Genomic DNA, 13,434 nt, shown 5'->3' with positions numbered 1-13,434 from the left:
GGGGGGCGGGGCGAGGAGAGCGGTACTTTCGGGCTCCCACCTGCGTGGCGGGACCCGAAGCAGCCATCTTTGACAAGGGAAGGGGCCCCGCGGGATGCTATCAGCTTTTCCTCCCTTCACCTGACGCTTGCCCTGCATTATGGCGGCTTCCGCACCGACGCCGCGCGCGACTGGCTCCCAGGTCGAGGGCCGGTGCGGTTACTATGTGGCAAAGAAAAAGAGGTTCTGCAGGATGGTGGCGGCAGCTGGGAAAAGGTTCTGCGGCGAACACGCTGGTGCCGCGGAGGTCTGGTATCGCCCTCCCTCCCAAGAGTCGGAAATAAGTTTCCTGGCCCCCTCACTTCCCCTCTCGGACCGATTCCTGCTTCTGTCCCGGGTTTTGCAGCCTTTGTGTTCATCAGCGCGGCTGTGTGGCCCCGGGGAGCGAGGATGAGCAGGCAGGGACCGGCGATGTGGACAAGGACTCCCGATCCCAGATCCCATTTGTGTTCTCACGGTTTCGTGAATCATCGCTCTTCTTGTCAGTGCGGTGGAGAAAAACTTTTTAAAAAGTAGAGCTTGAGAGCAAGTTGTACCTGGTGTGCTGGAAAAGGAAAAGAAGGATTTTCTTTTTTCTTTTTCGATTACGTTTGATATTCAGCATTACTCTGTATCAGTTTCAGGTGTACAGCGTTGTGGTTAGACAAGCATACTTTACAGAGTGATCCCCCACCCCCGAATTTCCAGTACCTGAAAGTAACAATCTATGCTGACACCTGGCCTCGCCCCAAGGATGGGATTCCTCCGACCACAGGTCCTTAAGGGATAACAGTTTCTTTATTATTTTTTAATTTTCCAAGTACAGTTGACATACAGTGTTATATTAGTTCACGATATACAACGTAGTGATTACACACTTTTATAACTTAGGTGATTCTCCCAGTACCTCTAGCACCCATTGGCCTCGTACTTATTGTGACAATATTATCGACTATATTCCCTGTTCTGTACTTGACATCCTGGTTCCTATTCTATAGCTGCCCATCTGTACTTCTTAACAGGCAGGAGAGATTTTAAAGCATGTAAAAATCGACTCTCCCTTTAAAAATGAAAACGGATAATATACTACTTTGTTTGCTAGTACAGCCACACCTACTTAGTGTACTGTCTCTTTTTATGTGTGTGTATTTCTTTAGGATATAGAGGATAGAAAAATGAGAACAAGAGGAGGGGAATGCTTGTGGGAAAAGACCCTGTTGAATAGGTTTTAGAAGGATTAAACCGAATAGACAGGTATCTGTTTCATGCCTTCTCCATGCCCAGTACTGTGTGCATTGTTCCTTAGTCCCAAGGTTCACCCTTCTACGCAATACCCCGTACAGCTCCATCCTGGGGCCCCTTCATTTGCCACCTTTGGAAGCACCCACAGAGTTGCATTGGCTGCTTTTGAGGGGACCAGCCAACACCCCCTGATTGAAAAATGCAATGTGTGACAAGAGAAGTATTCGTTCTCAGTCTGTGACGAGACCTTAGACTTAACCTCACAGCTGGAGGGAGACAGGCGACCGTGGTAATAGTGGAGTATGGGTAGATCCTTACTAGCTGATCGGTACCTGGAGAGGAACATGGCCAGCCCTATGCTAAGCAGGTTTTTTAAAACTATGAGCTCACTTAATCTTTCTGAACCTTTGGAAGCAGGACATGCAGTCATGTTTTGGATGAGGCAGTAAGTCTACCTAAAGTCATGGAGACAAGGGCTGATGGAGCTGAGAATCAGACCTCTGAAATCCAGTGACCTGTCACGTGCAGATTCGTGTGAATGTTGGGTGGAATCGCCATCGCTATTAATTCCCATTCATTTTCCCCTAGCGCCCGTAGTTAAATGCATGTAACTTAGGAACACACAGGATGTAACTGCCCTCCCGGCAAGTGGCAAAGCCAGTAGAATTTGGCCACCTATCAAATAGTTCAAATGCCATATTTCATTGTTTCTAATGCATCTAGAAATCAATGACGTGTTGTAATTTAAATCGGCGATGTTTTTTCTTTATTAGCAGTGCCTAAAATGAATGTGCATATTTTAGTCAAATAAAATACGCACAGTTTAGCATTTCAGGTGTAGATCTTTATAACCTGCTTAAAGTACAGTCCCTTATCCAAAGCAGTATTTGCTCATGTGTGTGCGAACCAGCCACACCAGGCACTTTTGTGTTAAACCCTATGACCTAATTGTGCCAATGTTTCATTAATGGGCTTTTCAAGGTGTCCTTGCCTTGTTTTGGGAATGCATAAATTTATGATTACACCGAAGTCAGATCTAATACCTGTAAACAACGAACCTGATATTTTATTCAAACATGTCCTTTTTCTTTACTAGGGAGAAAGTGCTCGGAAGAGAATCCTGTGCCCTTTAGATCCGAAACAGTAAGTGCGGGACCAGATGAGGGTTTTTCTCTGCTGGAAGCAGTCATCGTCACACGTCTTATTTTAAATAATTTTCTCTTCAAATGTAGCACAGTGTATGAAGACCAACTAGCAAAGCATTTGAAAAAATGTAATTCAAGAGAGAAGCCAACACCGGTAAGTATTTGATCAGTAAAACTGAATGGTGAAGCATGTGGTGTGGAATGTTTATATAGACAGAGTAGCTTACAGACGGGAATATCTAACAAGCCATGTCTCCGAAGGCTTGAGTGTGGTCGCTGCGTCTGAGCGTGTGAAGGCCAGCCCCGCATCAGACTGAGTATCCACACACAGTCCTTGTTCACATCGTAGAATTTTGTGCAACCAGAGTGTCATTCAGAGAATAATTTCACAGTTTATTTACTCAAAAGTATTTACTTAGTGCCTCCTAACTTATCTCAATAAAATATGATCCCAGCCTTCAAAGAGCTTATTTGAAACTGGTAAGTAAACTTGTAAATAAGAGGTATTGTTTAATAAGTTCCACAGAAGAAGTACACACCGGAAAGAGCACCCACTTGTAGGAAAATTAAAATTAAATCCAGGGAGTCGAAAAGGGCTTTCCAGAGAGAACAGGTAAAATACTATTTTAATTAGCATTTGTAAGTGGGAGAAATCGGACCTGAACTGTCCTAACGTCTATACCTTATCTCTGTTTCGGGTCGCCCTCCCCTTCTGAGAAGCAGCCCAGAGCACAGATGAGCATAGTTGATACTTTGTTTTGGTCTCACTGTCCTAGTCCTCAGCCCCTGCTGTGGAGAAACAGAAACTGGAATAAAAATTACTAACGAGTTTCTCTAGACTACAGATGTTCACATCACCACCTCACTAGGGTGTGAGGCCCAGGACACAGAGGTTTTTGTCCCTTCTGCTCCCTGCAGTGGGGGGTCCTCAGGTAATTAACTGATCCTGAGTCAAGGACCACAGGAGGTACTCAGTAATTAATGAATCGGGGCGGGAGGGGGGGACAGGAAGGATCGGTTTTTTGGCTTAATTTTTGTGATCACTTCATGTTAATAACAATATCTTTATGGTTTGGTTTTTGTTAAGGACTTCTTTGTTCAAGATATTAATGCTGGCTTAAAGGATGAAACGGAAATATCTGAACAATTAGTAAGTACTTGGCTAAACATTTCCTTTCAAACAGTGTTTGTAAGCTCCTTCCACATTGTGAATAAGCGATGTTCCAATTTTTGTTTGGAGTTAGCCATTTTTTTTGAATTTAGAATGTGTTTTCCTGTAGAATCAGTATTTTTAGTGATCAGCTCATTTTTGTGTACAGGTTCCAATTTCTTCTCTCTCTGAAGAGCAGTTGGAAAATTTAATTATGAAATTGAAGAAAGCAACTGAAGGTAAGTCTGCCTAAAACTGCAAGTTCAAGATTTTTAGGACAGTCGGGCGGCATGTGCACCGGCGCCAGTGCGGGTTAAAGACGCCAACTGCCGTTGGTCGGAGCCTGTGGTGTCGTGTTTGGTTGCTTCAGCTCTGTGCTTGTGTCTGGCACAGGTCTGAACTCCACACTCAGAGATCAAATTATGTCCCACCCAGCATTGCATGATGCCCTTACTGACCCTAAAAATGGTGACTCTGCAACCAAACACCTGAAACAGCAGGTATGTGCGGGCCACCGCAGCGCGGCTCAGAGTGGCCTTTCGTTCGTTTCCCAGAAGCTAACATTCTGTTCTTCCTAAATATAGCTAGTAACGAGATTTCATTTAGATTTTCTTTCAGGGTACGGAATCTTTCCATTTCCAAAATATGTATAAACCTATATTTAAAAATTTTGGCATAGATGTGGTTCTAAGCACTGCGTGTTAAACACTTAAAAGCAAAGAGAAAAACTTTAAAGCCAAACAAAAATGATCAGTGCGAACATGCTGCCTTCTGTAGAAATTGTCTTGCTGTTTTTCCTGGTTGAGCCCAGTGTGTTTGCTCAAGTGTATAAAATAATCTCGCCAAGTTTGCAGGCTTCTATTTTAGGTAACATTGAAAAATTAAAGTTACTTGGTCCAAGAAGATGCTTTGTTGAGTTTGGCGCAGGAAAGGGGAAACTGTCTCACTGGGTTGACGTTGCCTTAAAAGATGCTGAGGAAGTCCACTTCGTCCTGGTAGAAAAGGTGACCACGAGATTCAAGGTAAACGGAACCCTGCCTCGATCAGTGACCATACTGTCTGGTTGCACTTCCTGACACGCAGAGAGACATCTCAAAGGAAATGAATTTTCCGTGTTTTTATTCGATTGTAGTAGCTCTTTATTCTCATTCTATCAGTGACTGAAACTGAAGATAAATGTTTTAATCCAAGTTTCGGTAGTCCGTTGCTCTGAGTTCTTAAGCAGAGATGAGAAAACCTGTGGAAAGAGCCAAGCTCACGCCCGGGGTCTAAGGTCTGGGCCCTCTGCCACCCCCAGCGTCCCCTCCAGGAGACATCTGTGCGCATACCGCCAGGCCCGGGGGATGTTGGGCGGGCTAAGTCGGATGAGACAGGCCTGCGTCTCTGTCACTTACGTATAGAAAGGAGAGACAGGCAGACCAATATGTGATGATAGGAAGGTATTAAATATGAAACAAAGTCTGCACGGAGGTCCATGGGGGTCCGAAGGAGGGAGTGACAAGTGTCTCTGAAGGGCAGGGTGGCGATGGACTACAGAAGAGGTGATGCTCCAGCTATGTCTGGAAGGGTGACACGGCACTTGCCAGACCTTGGGTCTGAGAAGCCGTCCAGGCAGCAGGACCAGTGTCACCCAGGCGCCTGGACAGCAGGGAAGCTTGGAGACACGTGTGCGTGGTGGGAGGGTGCGGCCCAGCGTGTGCCGCAGAGGGGAGCGGGCAGGGCGGCCGGCCTGTGGGGACCTCACTGACCTGGGGAGGCGTCCCACTGTGCTCTGCCGCGTGCTGGGGGTGCACCCCTGTCTCCAAGGCACTTAGGTCTAGTGGGGCAGCCTCCCGAGCATCTTGGTCCAGTGTGCTAAGTGCCGTGTAACAGCGGTGAGTGCCAGGTGCCCTCGGTGTGGGAAGGTAGAGCAAGTCCAGTCCTAGGTGGGTCCCAGAAGGCCCCCCAGGAGGAAGTGGCAGCTGAGAGGAGGCTGAAGACTGTGTAAGGGTTGGTGCAGGGAATACAAAAAGGGTTTTAAGAGAGTACCGTTAAAGCTGATCAACGGTCTGAAACTTGAAACGGGGAGATTGATTATAAGATCACTGTTCTCCAATAATCCAAGTGAGCAACAGACCAGAGCCCAGGTAGCGCCCGGAGACAGGGAGGAGGAGGGGGATGTCCAGGTGCGATGTGTGTGTCTGGCGCCTGTCGGAGAGGCGGGGCCATGGAGCAGATGTGCCAGTCGCAGGCGTGTGGGTGTGGGGGGCCGGCTGTGATCTTTCGGGGAGAGCAAGAGGAAGAGTGAGCCGGAAGCCGTGTCCCTCGGGGCCTGGCAGAGGCGGAGGGCGGGCAGGTGATCCGAGGGGACTTCGGCTCCTCCATCAGTGAACTGGGGATTCTTAGAGTTCGAGGAAATGAGGTCCACGTGATCGTTAATAAAATGTTCAAGACTTATAAAAGTTTACAGTATTACTACTTTGGAGTTTTCATCAAATGACACACAATATTAAAATTTTTGTATTACTAGTAAAGATCCTCTTTTTAAAGACTAAAATATAAGGTAGAAACCTATTTGCTCTGAATTGTGAAACAGGATTTTTTTATTTTCGTGAAGCTGCTGTTTTTAAACAGAAAAAGCCATTGTTACAATAATGTTTTGCTTGTGCAGGTTGATGGCAAGCACAGAAAGAAAAACGCAGTGTTTGAAAGACTTCAGATCGACATTCAGCACTTGTGTTTGAGTAAGTTGCGCTCCCCTCCGTTGTCAGCCACAGACCCTAGACGGCCCAAGCTCAGGGTGCTTAGCCGTCCTGCAATGCAGATCGGTGCCCGGCCACTAGGGGGCGTCCCGGATCAGCGTCAGCACGGGGTTGGGGGGCAGGGGGTGGGAATCACCTGGCATTCAAGTCAAGGACTTTAACTCTGGCTCGCTCAGTGGCGTTTGTGTTACTGATCTAGTCACTGCATCTCCAAGCCTCCTGTTCCCAAACTACAAAGGGAGAATGTTTTTATTTGTGTTTCTTTCAGCCCTGAAATTCAGAGATGCTAATTAGTTCCCTGTTTTGGGGGACACCGAGGCCTCACCTCCTCCCTGTTCTTTCAGACAAGATTCCTGTGCTCAGCAGAGAGAAGCTGCCAGTGGTGGGAATCGGAAAGCACCTGTGTGGTGTGGCGACCGGTGAGTCTGAGACCCCGAAGGCCGGGTGAGCATGTGAGCCGTGTCCTAGCCATTCCCGGTCTCTTTCTCGTAGTGTGTGTCACTTGTGCTCACAGCTCGTGATCCTGGGGCCCTGGGTTATGTCGGTGCAGAGCTCTCCTGCCTGTCCGCTCGTCTGGCCATTTTGCAGCGTGAAGCAAGGGTTCTGCAGGGGTGTCCGACCCACAGGCCGCGCGCAGCCCAGGGTGGCTGTGGATCCAGCCCAACTCCAAATAGTAAATTTATTTAAAACGTCGTGAGATTTTTTGTGATGACGTGTCACAGTGTATTTAGTGGGTGGCCCAAGGCAACGCTGCTTCTTCCAGTGTGGCCCAGGGAGGCCGAGGGGTTGGACACCCCAAAGCTGTCATGTGGGACTGTAAAGTTCTCCAGGTGGCATTTCAACTAAAACGTGAATGAATCATTCATGGAAACTTCATGATTTTACCCCAAAAGCGACTGATTTTGTTAGAAGCCTTGCTGGGGAAGGACTTGGAAACCTCTCCCAGGAGAAGGTGATTGTGTGTCGGGACTCGGGGGAAGAAAACAGACGTCAGATGAGGGCAAGCCTGCAGCGTCTTGCCCGAGCACTGGGGTGCGCCGGCTCTGGCAGGCACGGCGGCAAGAGCATGGGCTTTGGAGTCAGACGGGCCGGGGTCCGGCCCTGCTGTGTGACCCTGACAGAGGCCCTCCCCTCCGGGTTCAGGGTGGCCTCTGTAAACGGGGTCCAGTGTAGGGCTGTGTTGCCTGTAGGGAGGCCCGTGTCCCTGTTCATCAAGGGCCGACTGCTGTCACATCCTCTTCCCACTCCTGCTGGTTTCCTCATCTGCCCTCACGGGAACTTGGAGCCTCCAATGTAGACGGGCTGGAAATGGCTCTGAGTGCCACGGTTTTCCCATGGCCTTCCTGGACTTACGCCATTGGACCCTCAGAAAAGCCTTCTGTCCTGGGAAGGAAGAAAGCCCCCGTTCCTCCGGCCCACCTAACCCAAGCTTCTCAGAAGTACAGCCCCTGCTGGCCAGTTCTCCAGTTGCCCACCCTTCCCGTCTTGAGTCACCGTGTCTGCAGTCCCGCTTCGTCACCCCATCGTTCCCGTCCCGAGCAGTCTTTGCTGTGGTGGCTTACCCTGCTGGGGATGGACTGTTTCCTCCCCCTCCATGGCTCTCTCCACCCCTCCCGCTCTCTCTCCATCTCACGGCTCCTCCAGGACCTGTCCTTTCTGTGCTGAAACTCGGACCTGTCTGCTCCACACCCGACCTGCCTGCCTCCTCCGAAAACACTTCGGTGGCTCCCAGTCCCCGGCAGCATTGAGTCCAAGCCCTTTCACACGATGTCCTCGCCCCTCTCTGGCCCCTGCCAGCACCTGCCTGGCACCCCCCGCCTCCAGCTTTCCGGGCGGGCGGGTCTGTCTTCACCTTCAGCCCAGTGGCCATCGCTTTCAGGGCACTGCCGTTTCCTCTTTGTCATCACACTCTCTGCACGTGTGACTTCGCCTGCTGTGTTTTACCCCGCCATTCCTGTGTGAGTTCTTTGAGCAGGGGGCCTGGGCTGACAGGACGGCTGGCATGGAACAGGCGCCCCGTGAGCGAGTGAGTGAACGAGCGAGTGAGTGAGCGCGCGAGCCAGCGAGTGATCTCGGCCAGCAGTTTGTTCTGTGATCCTGTCCCTGCAGTTCTCTGTGGGGGGTGTTGAGATGGATTGCTAAAGCTCCCGACTCTAAAAGAACTTAATTGTGTTAATAATTTTCTGGTTATTTATATGCCCGAAAATCACTTCCTTAAGTCCAGTGCAAATGAAACGGACTGAGCAGATTTGTCAGAAAATAGTAGCTTATTAGAGAACAGACTAGCTGTCATGTTCTCCAAATAATAGGCTCCCATCATATTTGTTGACTTAAACTCACGTGTTGAATTAAATTTACTAGTGCAATATTAGGTCACTTGATCGTGACTTGTGACATTTAGGGTCATACAATTTAAAAGCATCTGTGTGTTTTCATTGAACAGGCACAGAAAAATAGGGGTTTTGCAGCATATATTGGGGTGACTCCAGCACTGTTAACTTTGAACACAGCTGTCCTCCGTGGGGACTGTCACCAGTCCCCAAACACACGTTGGCTTTGTTCCCAGCACACTTGTCACTTTCACATGGGGCACCCCCCCCCAAGCTCGAGTGTGTTCATTGCCATGACCTCCGCACGTGGACGGGATGCAGTGTCCAGCTGCCACGTGAACGCGTGACCCAGGGAGGCTGACCTCCGTGTCTGACCCCTTCTCGGTGCTCAGCCTGGCCCTGCGTGCTGATGCTGAGCATCGGCCGACACACACGTCCTTCCTCTTTATTCCCTCCTCTGGGTTCCCTGAGATCCAAACCCCCCTGGACCGTAAGTGCCGGTAGGTAAAGGTCTATCCAAGTCATTTCCTTCGCCAGGGTGGAGAAATGAGTCCATCCAAGTATTTGGGCTGAGAGTTCTTATAAACTAGACCTTGAGCGGCAGACGGTTTTGTTGGGAAGGAGACTCCATGCAGAATAAATCCTTAGAGAAAGTGAGGCCATAATAGAAGAGGGCAGATGTGAATGAAGCCGATGATTCACGAAAGAGCCGTTACCGGTGAAAGGCTAAGTGGGTGGTTGTTTTGGTTCGGGGTTTTTGAAACCGTGGTGCCTAATGGACGTGAGAAGCACTCACCTTAGAGACGGTGTCTCGGGGGCGTGGTTGTGTCTGCAGATCTGGCGTTACGGTGTTTGGTCGGAGCCTGCGGTGCCCGTGGTGAGGAAGGGAATGAAGAGCCCGCAGCCAAACGCATGAAGAATGATACAGCGGACCGGGAAACTCCCGCCGTGGCGGAGGAAGGAAGCTACGGAACAGTCCCGGAGCAGTGCAGCCCTGTGGCTGGCATTGTCATCGCACTCTGTTGTCACCACAGGTGTGACTGGAGACACTACGTGGGCAGAGAGCACTTCCGGGCACTAGGTCTCGGCGCCCTTGAGTTCCACTATTTCCAGAGGATGAGCAGCTGGGCAACTTGTGGCCTGCGGGATGTGCCCATGGAGGTCTTGGGTGGTCCTGTGAGGCGAGGCGACCCGGGTGCGGACAGCGAGGAGCACGACGGCGGGGGACACCCGGTCACTGAAAGCCATGCTGAGAGCCCACCTGGGTAGGTAGCTGGGGAACAGGCAGCCCAGGACGGAGGCAATTCCTTGTCGCTGCTCTTGCTCTTTGGAGGGGCTCCACCTGAATTTACGTCTGTGGAAACACATTTTATCATCTGATTTTAGAGGGAGTTCAAGTGCATTTTTACTGTGGTCGCAAATAAAATGTACCCTGGAAGCACGGGGCACAGCACACGGTATATTGTGGGTAATGGAGCGGCTTGTCGGTGAACCGAAGGGACGGCGATCACGCTGTATAAGCACTGACTGCGTCTTACCCTTGTCTGGTGTGTGTGTTCGGTTTAGGTGCCTTACTGTTGAGGAAAAGAAGGAAGTCGGGCGCCTCTGTAAGCTGCTGATCGACCACGGCCGGGCCGAGTACCTGCGGCGCCACGGGTTCCGGCCCGCCCTGCAGCGCTACACGGAGCCCGCGGTGTCTCCGGAGAACGTGCTGCTCACCGCCGTGCCACACAGGCCCTGCCCCGCGCCCGGGGCCTCCGCCTAACGGAGGAGGGGTTCTGAACCACAGCTGCCTTCCACCAAAAAAAAGAGCTCTTGTAAACCGTATTTTTATATTCGTGAAAATGTAATCTGAATAGGAGAGAATAGGAACTTTCAAAAACTTGTGGCCTCACTGAACTTGGGTAATCGCTTTGTTTTTCACTTGAGAAGTCCGAACTTGACGAATCCATCAAGTCCCCGAAGCGATCTCAGCAGGGCCACTGGATTCATGCTGTCCGTCGGGATTTACGGAGTCTGGGGCGGCGGCCACACAGTCGGCTGGGTTATCTGAAACACACGCAAAACACGTGACACGTCACCACGGGCTAGCACGTTCACTTTCTGTTGCATTAATTCGGAAACGTGTTTTCCTTTGGTTTTATACTTAATACTTTTTATTTCTCAAGGTCAAGATGTAGCAATCAATTGTAAGTTTCCAAGGGCCAATCTGAGGGTTTGGCTTCTGTGTGGAGTTTTTCTTTCCATGCAGATCTGGAAAGGATAACCAGTTGGGATTTTTTTCTTATGCAAACAAATTCAGAGATGTTTACAGTCAGTGAGTTTACCTTCAGATTTCCAGAGTCACACCTGTGTTGCTGGAATTTGTCCATGCAAACACCGAAACTGAAGAGATATTTTCAGGCAGGGAAAAAAAACCTTTCATTTTAGTGGATAATTACATAGAACTTCCAAAAAGACACTCAAAAGCCCATTTCACAAGTTGAAATTTGCAAATATCTTCTGAAATTAATTACCTCATATCTTTTAACAAGCCATTTTTACATATATAAATACAAATATATTCTCTCTTGTTTGGAAAAATAATTTGGAGTAAAGTAGAAATTAGATAGTGAAACCAAAAACCTCACATTTAGACCTCATTTAACTCATATAAACAGTTTCTATGCACAAGCAAGTATTAAACCAAACAAACCAGGATTGTTACCACAGTTCCACTGTTTCCATATTTTATACTTGAGTTATTTTGCCTTTATAATAAGTAAAACAAACCCAAAACCAAAAAAACAGTGTTAATCACTGGCCCAGACAGATTCAAAATCACTAATCTTGGATATGATTATATTCTTAGGTCACTTTTGGCCATGTGGTCTGTGCTTCCATGAACTATAAAACAATCCGCTGGCCCATTTTTAATCCTTGACTTTTCCGTTTAGTTTAATAATCACAGATGTTTGGTGAAGCTGCCTTGGTTCAGGTCCCAGCACTGGGGCCTCCCAGCTGTGTGACCTTGGGCAAGCTACTTCGTCTCGGTGCCTCAGTTTCCTCCTCGCAAAATGGGGGTGGGGACGGTGATAGGACCTACCTCACAAGGCTGCCGTGAACATCGGGTTATGAATGTAAAATTTACACCAGCAAGGGGCACAGAGTGAGCGCTCCACAAATACTGTAATGAGCACCAACTCATGAATCTATTCTTCATAAATAAGCAGAGTTGGTTTTATAAGTCATAGCCTTTTTCTCTTGTTAGAAGTTTCATGTCAAATATTAAAGTAAGGTAGTCTGATTACATTTTAAGTCCAGTACTCATGCCCCCCGATCTAGGTCGCGTGAGTGGAGATTATAATACGTTGTTCGATAATAACTTGCTTCACTGGGTCAGAGCTAGTTTTGCTTCACACAACCTGTTCTGTATCACTCAAGTTCTGCCCAAAAATAAATGGCATTCTACAACAGGCGCGTTCAGTTGTGTTTTCTGTAACACACACATGAGGATCAGACTCACACAGGCTTGTGGCCCATTTCACTTAATACGTTCCTGACACTGGTTCCAGTACTTTATGGGAAGTAAACCTTGACCGTCAGGGTCCCAGCCGCAGGACAGTTAAGTTTTCCCAGCCTGTGTGTCTCCTTTAGTGTTTCCAGGACAGGATCTGCGGGAAGGGCACAGAGCTGTTCCTCCACCGCAGAACCTGCAGGCTTGTCGGACTCCTTCTCGGACTTAGAGTCACCACCTGTCCGGCTGCTCTCCCCTAAAGCAGGTTCACCCCAGGTCCCCCTTTCCCCATCTTCAATCATCATTGGTCACCCAGTTGTCTTGGATGTATTTGTCTTGGCTTTCCAAAACCAGGCCGAAAACTATTGCCACTCTCGCTTGCCTTCCTCCACACGGTCCTCCACATCATGGCTCACGTGTCCTAAACACCCTCCCCTTTGGGGTTGGTCACACCTGTGTCCTCTAGCTGAGAGGGTCTACCATTGTTCGCTCGGGTTATCCTCATTCAAAGGAACTACTTGAAGACGCACTCAAATCTGCCTTATGACTGAAAAACTCTTGATGGGAAAAGTCGCAATTTTAGTGAATTACAAAACTACGATGTCTATTACTGTACTATTTCACTGTTTTTATTAACAGAATTGTGTTCCTTGTCCTTCGCCTAATCTTGGTCTAAGTGAAAGGCCTTCTTTTGTTCGTTCAAAAAAATGGTTTAATTCTAAATTATCAGAGACTGGTGGAATTCTCTATATCAAGACCTCATATTTTAACTATGAGTTAAAACTCTGTATTATCTCAGTATTTTTGCTCCTCAGGCAAAAACTCGGTGTGCTCTTCGTGGGTTGCAGAAAAGAAGGCAGTGGCAGCGAGGTGGGGTTCGGGAGAGTAGATTGGCAGGTGACAGGCTGGCACGACGGGCCCGGGCCAGGGAAGCTCTGCGAACGGCATCTGCGCCGGGCTGTGCTCCGTGTGCGCGGCCAGGGAAACTTCCCCTCCCGCTTCAAAGACTGCCAGTCTGTCCAGACGGCAGACAGAGCCCAAGTCCACTTTTCTTCTCCCACGATATTGACCAAGAAACCAGAATGTGGCCGAGCAGGTGAGACTGAGGAGAGACCGGAAGGAGTTCACGTACATACGTACCCCCCGCCAGAAGGCAGCCCTACCTGCCGCTCTCCGCGCCTCCTGGATGTAGGCGTGCATGAACTGAAGGCCGAACAACTCTCGCTCCTCCTCCTCCGCCTCTGTGCCCTCCTCGCTGGGAGGGAGGGCCAGTCCCAGCCTCAGTGGGTTGTCTCTGAAGTTGACAAACCTA

General features: G+C 49.0%; 2 protein-coding genes across 9 annotated transcripts in view; one reads left to right on the top strand and one right to left on the bottom strand.

The window, feature by feature from the left end:
- Positions 1–16: 16 nt before the first annotated feature.
- On the top strand, positions 17–12,076 carry TRMT13 (tRNA methyltransferase 13). Of its 4 annotated transcripts, none has more exons than XM_037051333.1 (11): positions 17–286; positions 2,357–2,403; positions 2,493–2,559; positions 3,493–3,555; positions 3,725–3,794; positions 3,949–4,055; positions 4,410–4,577; positions 6,206–6,278; positions 6,641–6,715; positions 9,462–9,891; positions 10,193–12,076. In XM_037051333.1, exons 1-11 carry the CDS (start codon positions 140–142, stop codon positions 10,389–10,391), a joined length of 1,446 nt encoding a protein of 481 aa, XP_036907228.1. In that variant the 5' UTR covers positions 17–139; the 3' UTR covers positions 10,392–12,076. The 4 variants fall into 4 exon arrangements, with proteins under 4 accessions (XP_036907228.1, XP_036907230.1, XP_036907231.1 ...); XM_037051334.1 differs by lacking the exon at positions 17–286 and adding an exon at positions 293–793; XM_037051335.1 differs by lacking the exon at positions 3,949–4,055 and having other exon boundaries at positions 4,423–4,577.
- LRRC39 (leucine rich repeat containing 39) overlaps positions 8,545–13,434 on the bottom strand; it is a 21,113-nt gene continuing 16,223 nt past the window's right edge. For all 5 annotated transcript variants that reach the window (XM_037051340.1, XM_037051337.1, XM_037051341.1 and 2 more), the window contains 2 exons: positions 13,286–13,431; positions 8,545–10,675 (listed from right to left, as the gene is read on the bottom strand). In XM_037051340.1, the coding sequence (XP_036907235.1) occupies positions 10,578–10,675; positions 13,286–13,431 (244 nt within the window). In that variant the 3' untranslated portion in view covers positions 8,545–10,577. The remainder of the gene's footprint in view (positions 10,676–13,285; positions 13,432–13,434) is intronic.

Source organism: Sturnira hondurensis, unplaced genomic scaffold, assembly GCF_014824575.4.
Source record: "Sturnira hondurensis isolate 20B ecotype Veracruz unplaced genomic scaffold, ASM1482457v3 Scaffold0007217, whole genome shotgun sequence".
Taxonomy (NCBI): Eukaryota; Metazoa; Chordata; class Mammalia; order Chiroptera; family Phyllostomidae; genus Sturnira; species Sturnira hondurensis.
The sequence above is the reverse complement of the archived record's forward strand: the minus strand, read 5'-3'. Positions and strand labels throughout refer to the sequence as shown.

Excerpts from the sequence above, each read along its gene's own strand:
- TRMT13 (XM_037051333.1), top strand. The coding sequence starts at position 140 with ATGGCGGCTTCCGCACCGACGCCGCGCGCGACTGGCTCCCAGGTCGAG. Across the intron at positions 4,056-4,409 it reads CCAAACACCTGAAACAGCAG|GCTTCTATTTTAGGTAACAT; the intron begins GTATGTGCGGGC and ends CCAAGTTTGCAG. Across the intron at positions 9,892-10,192 it reads CATGCTGAGAGCCCACCTGG|GTGCCTTACTGTTGAGGAAA; the intron begins GTAGGTAGCTGG and ends TGTTCGGTTTAG.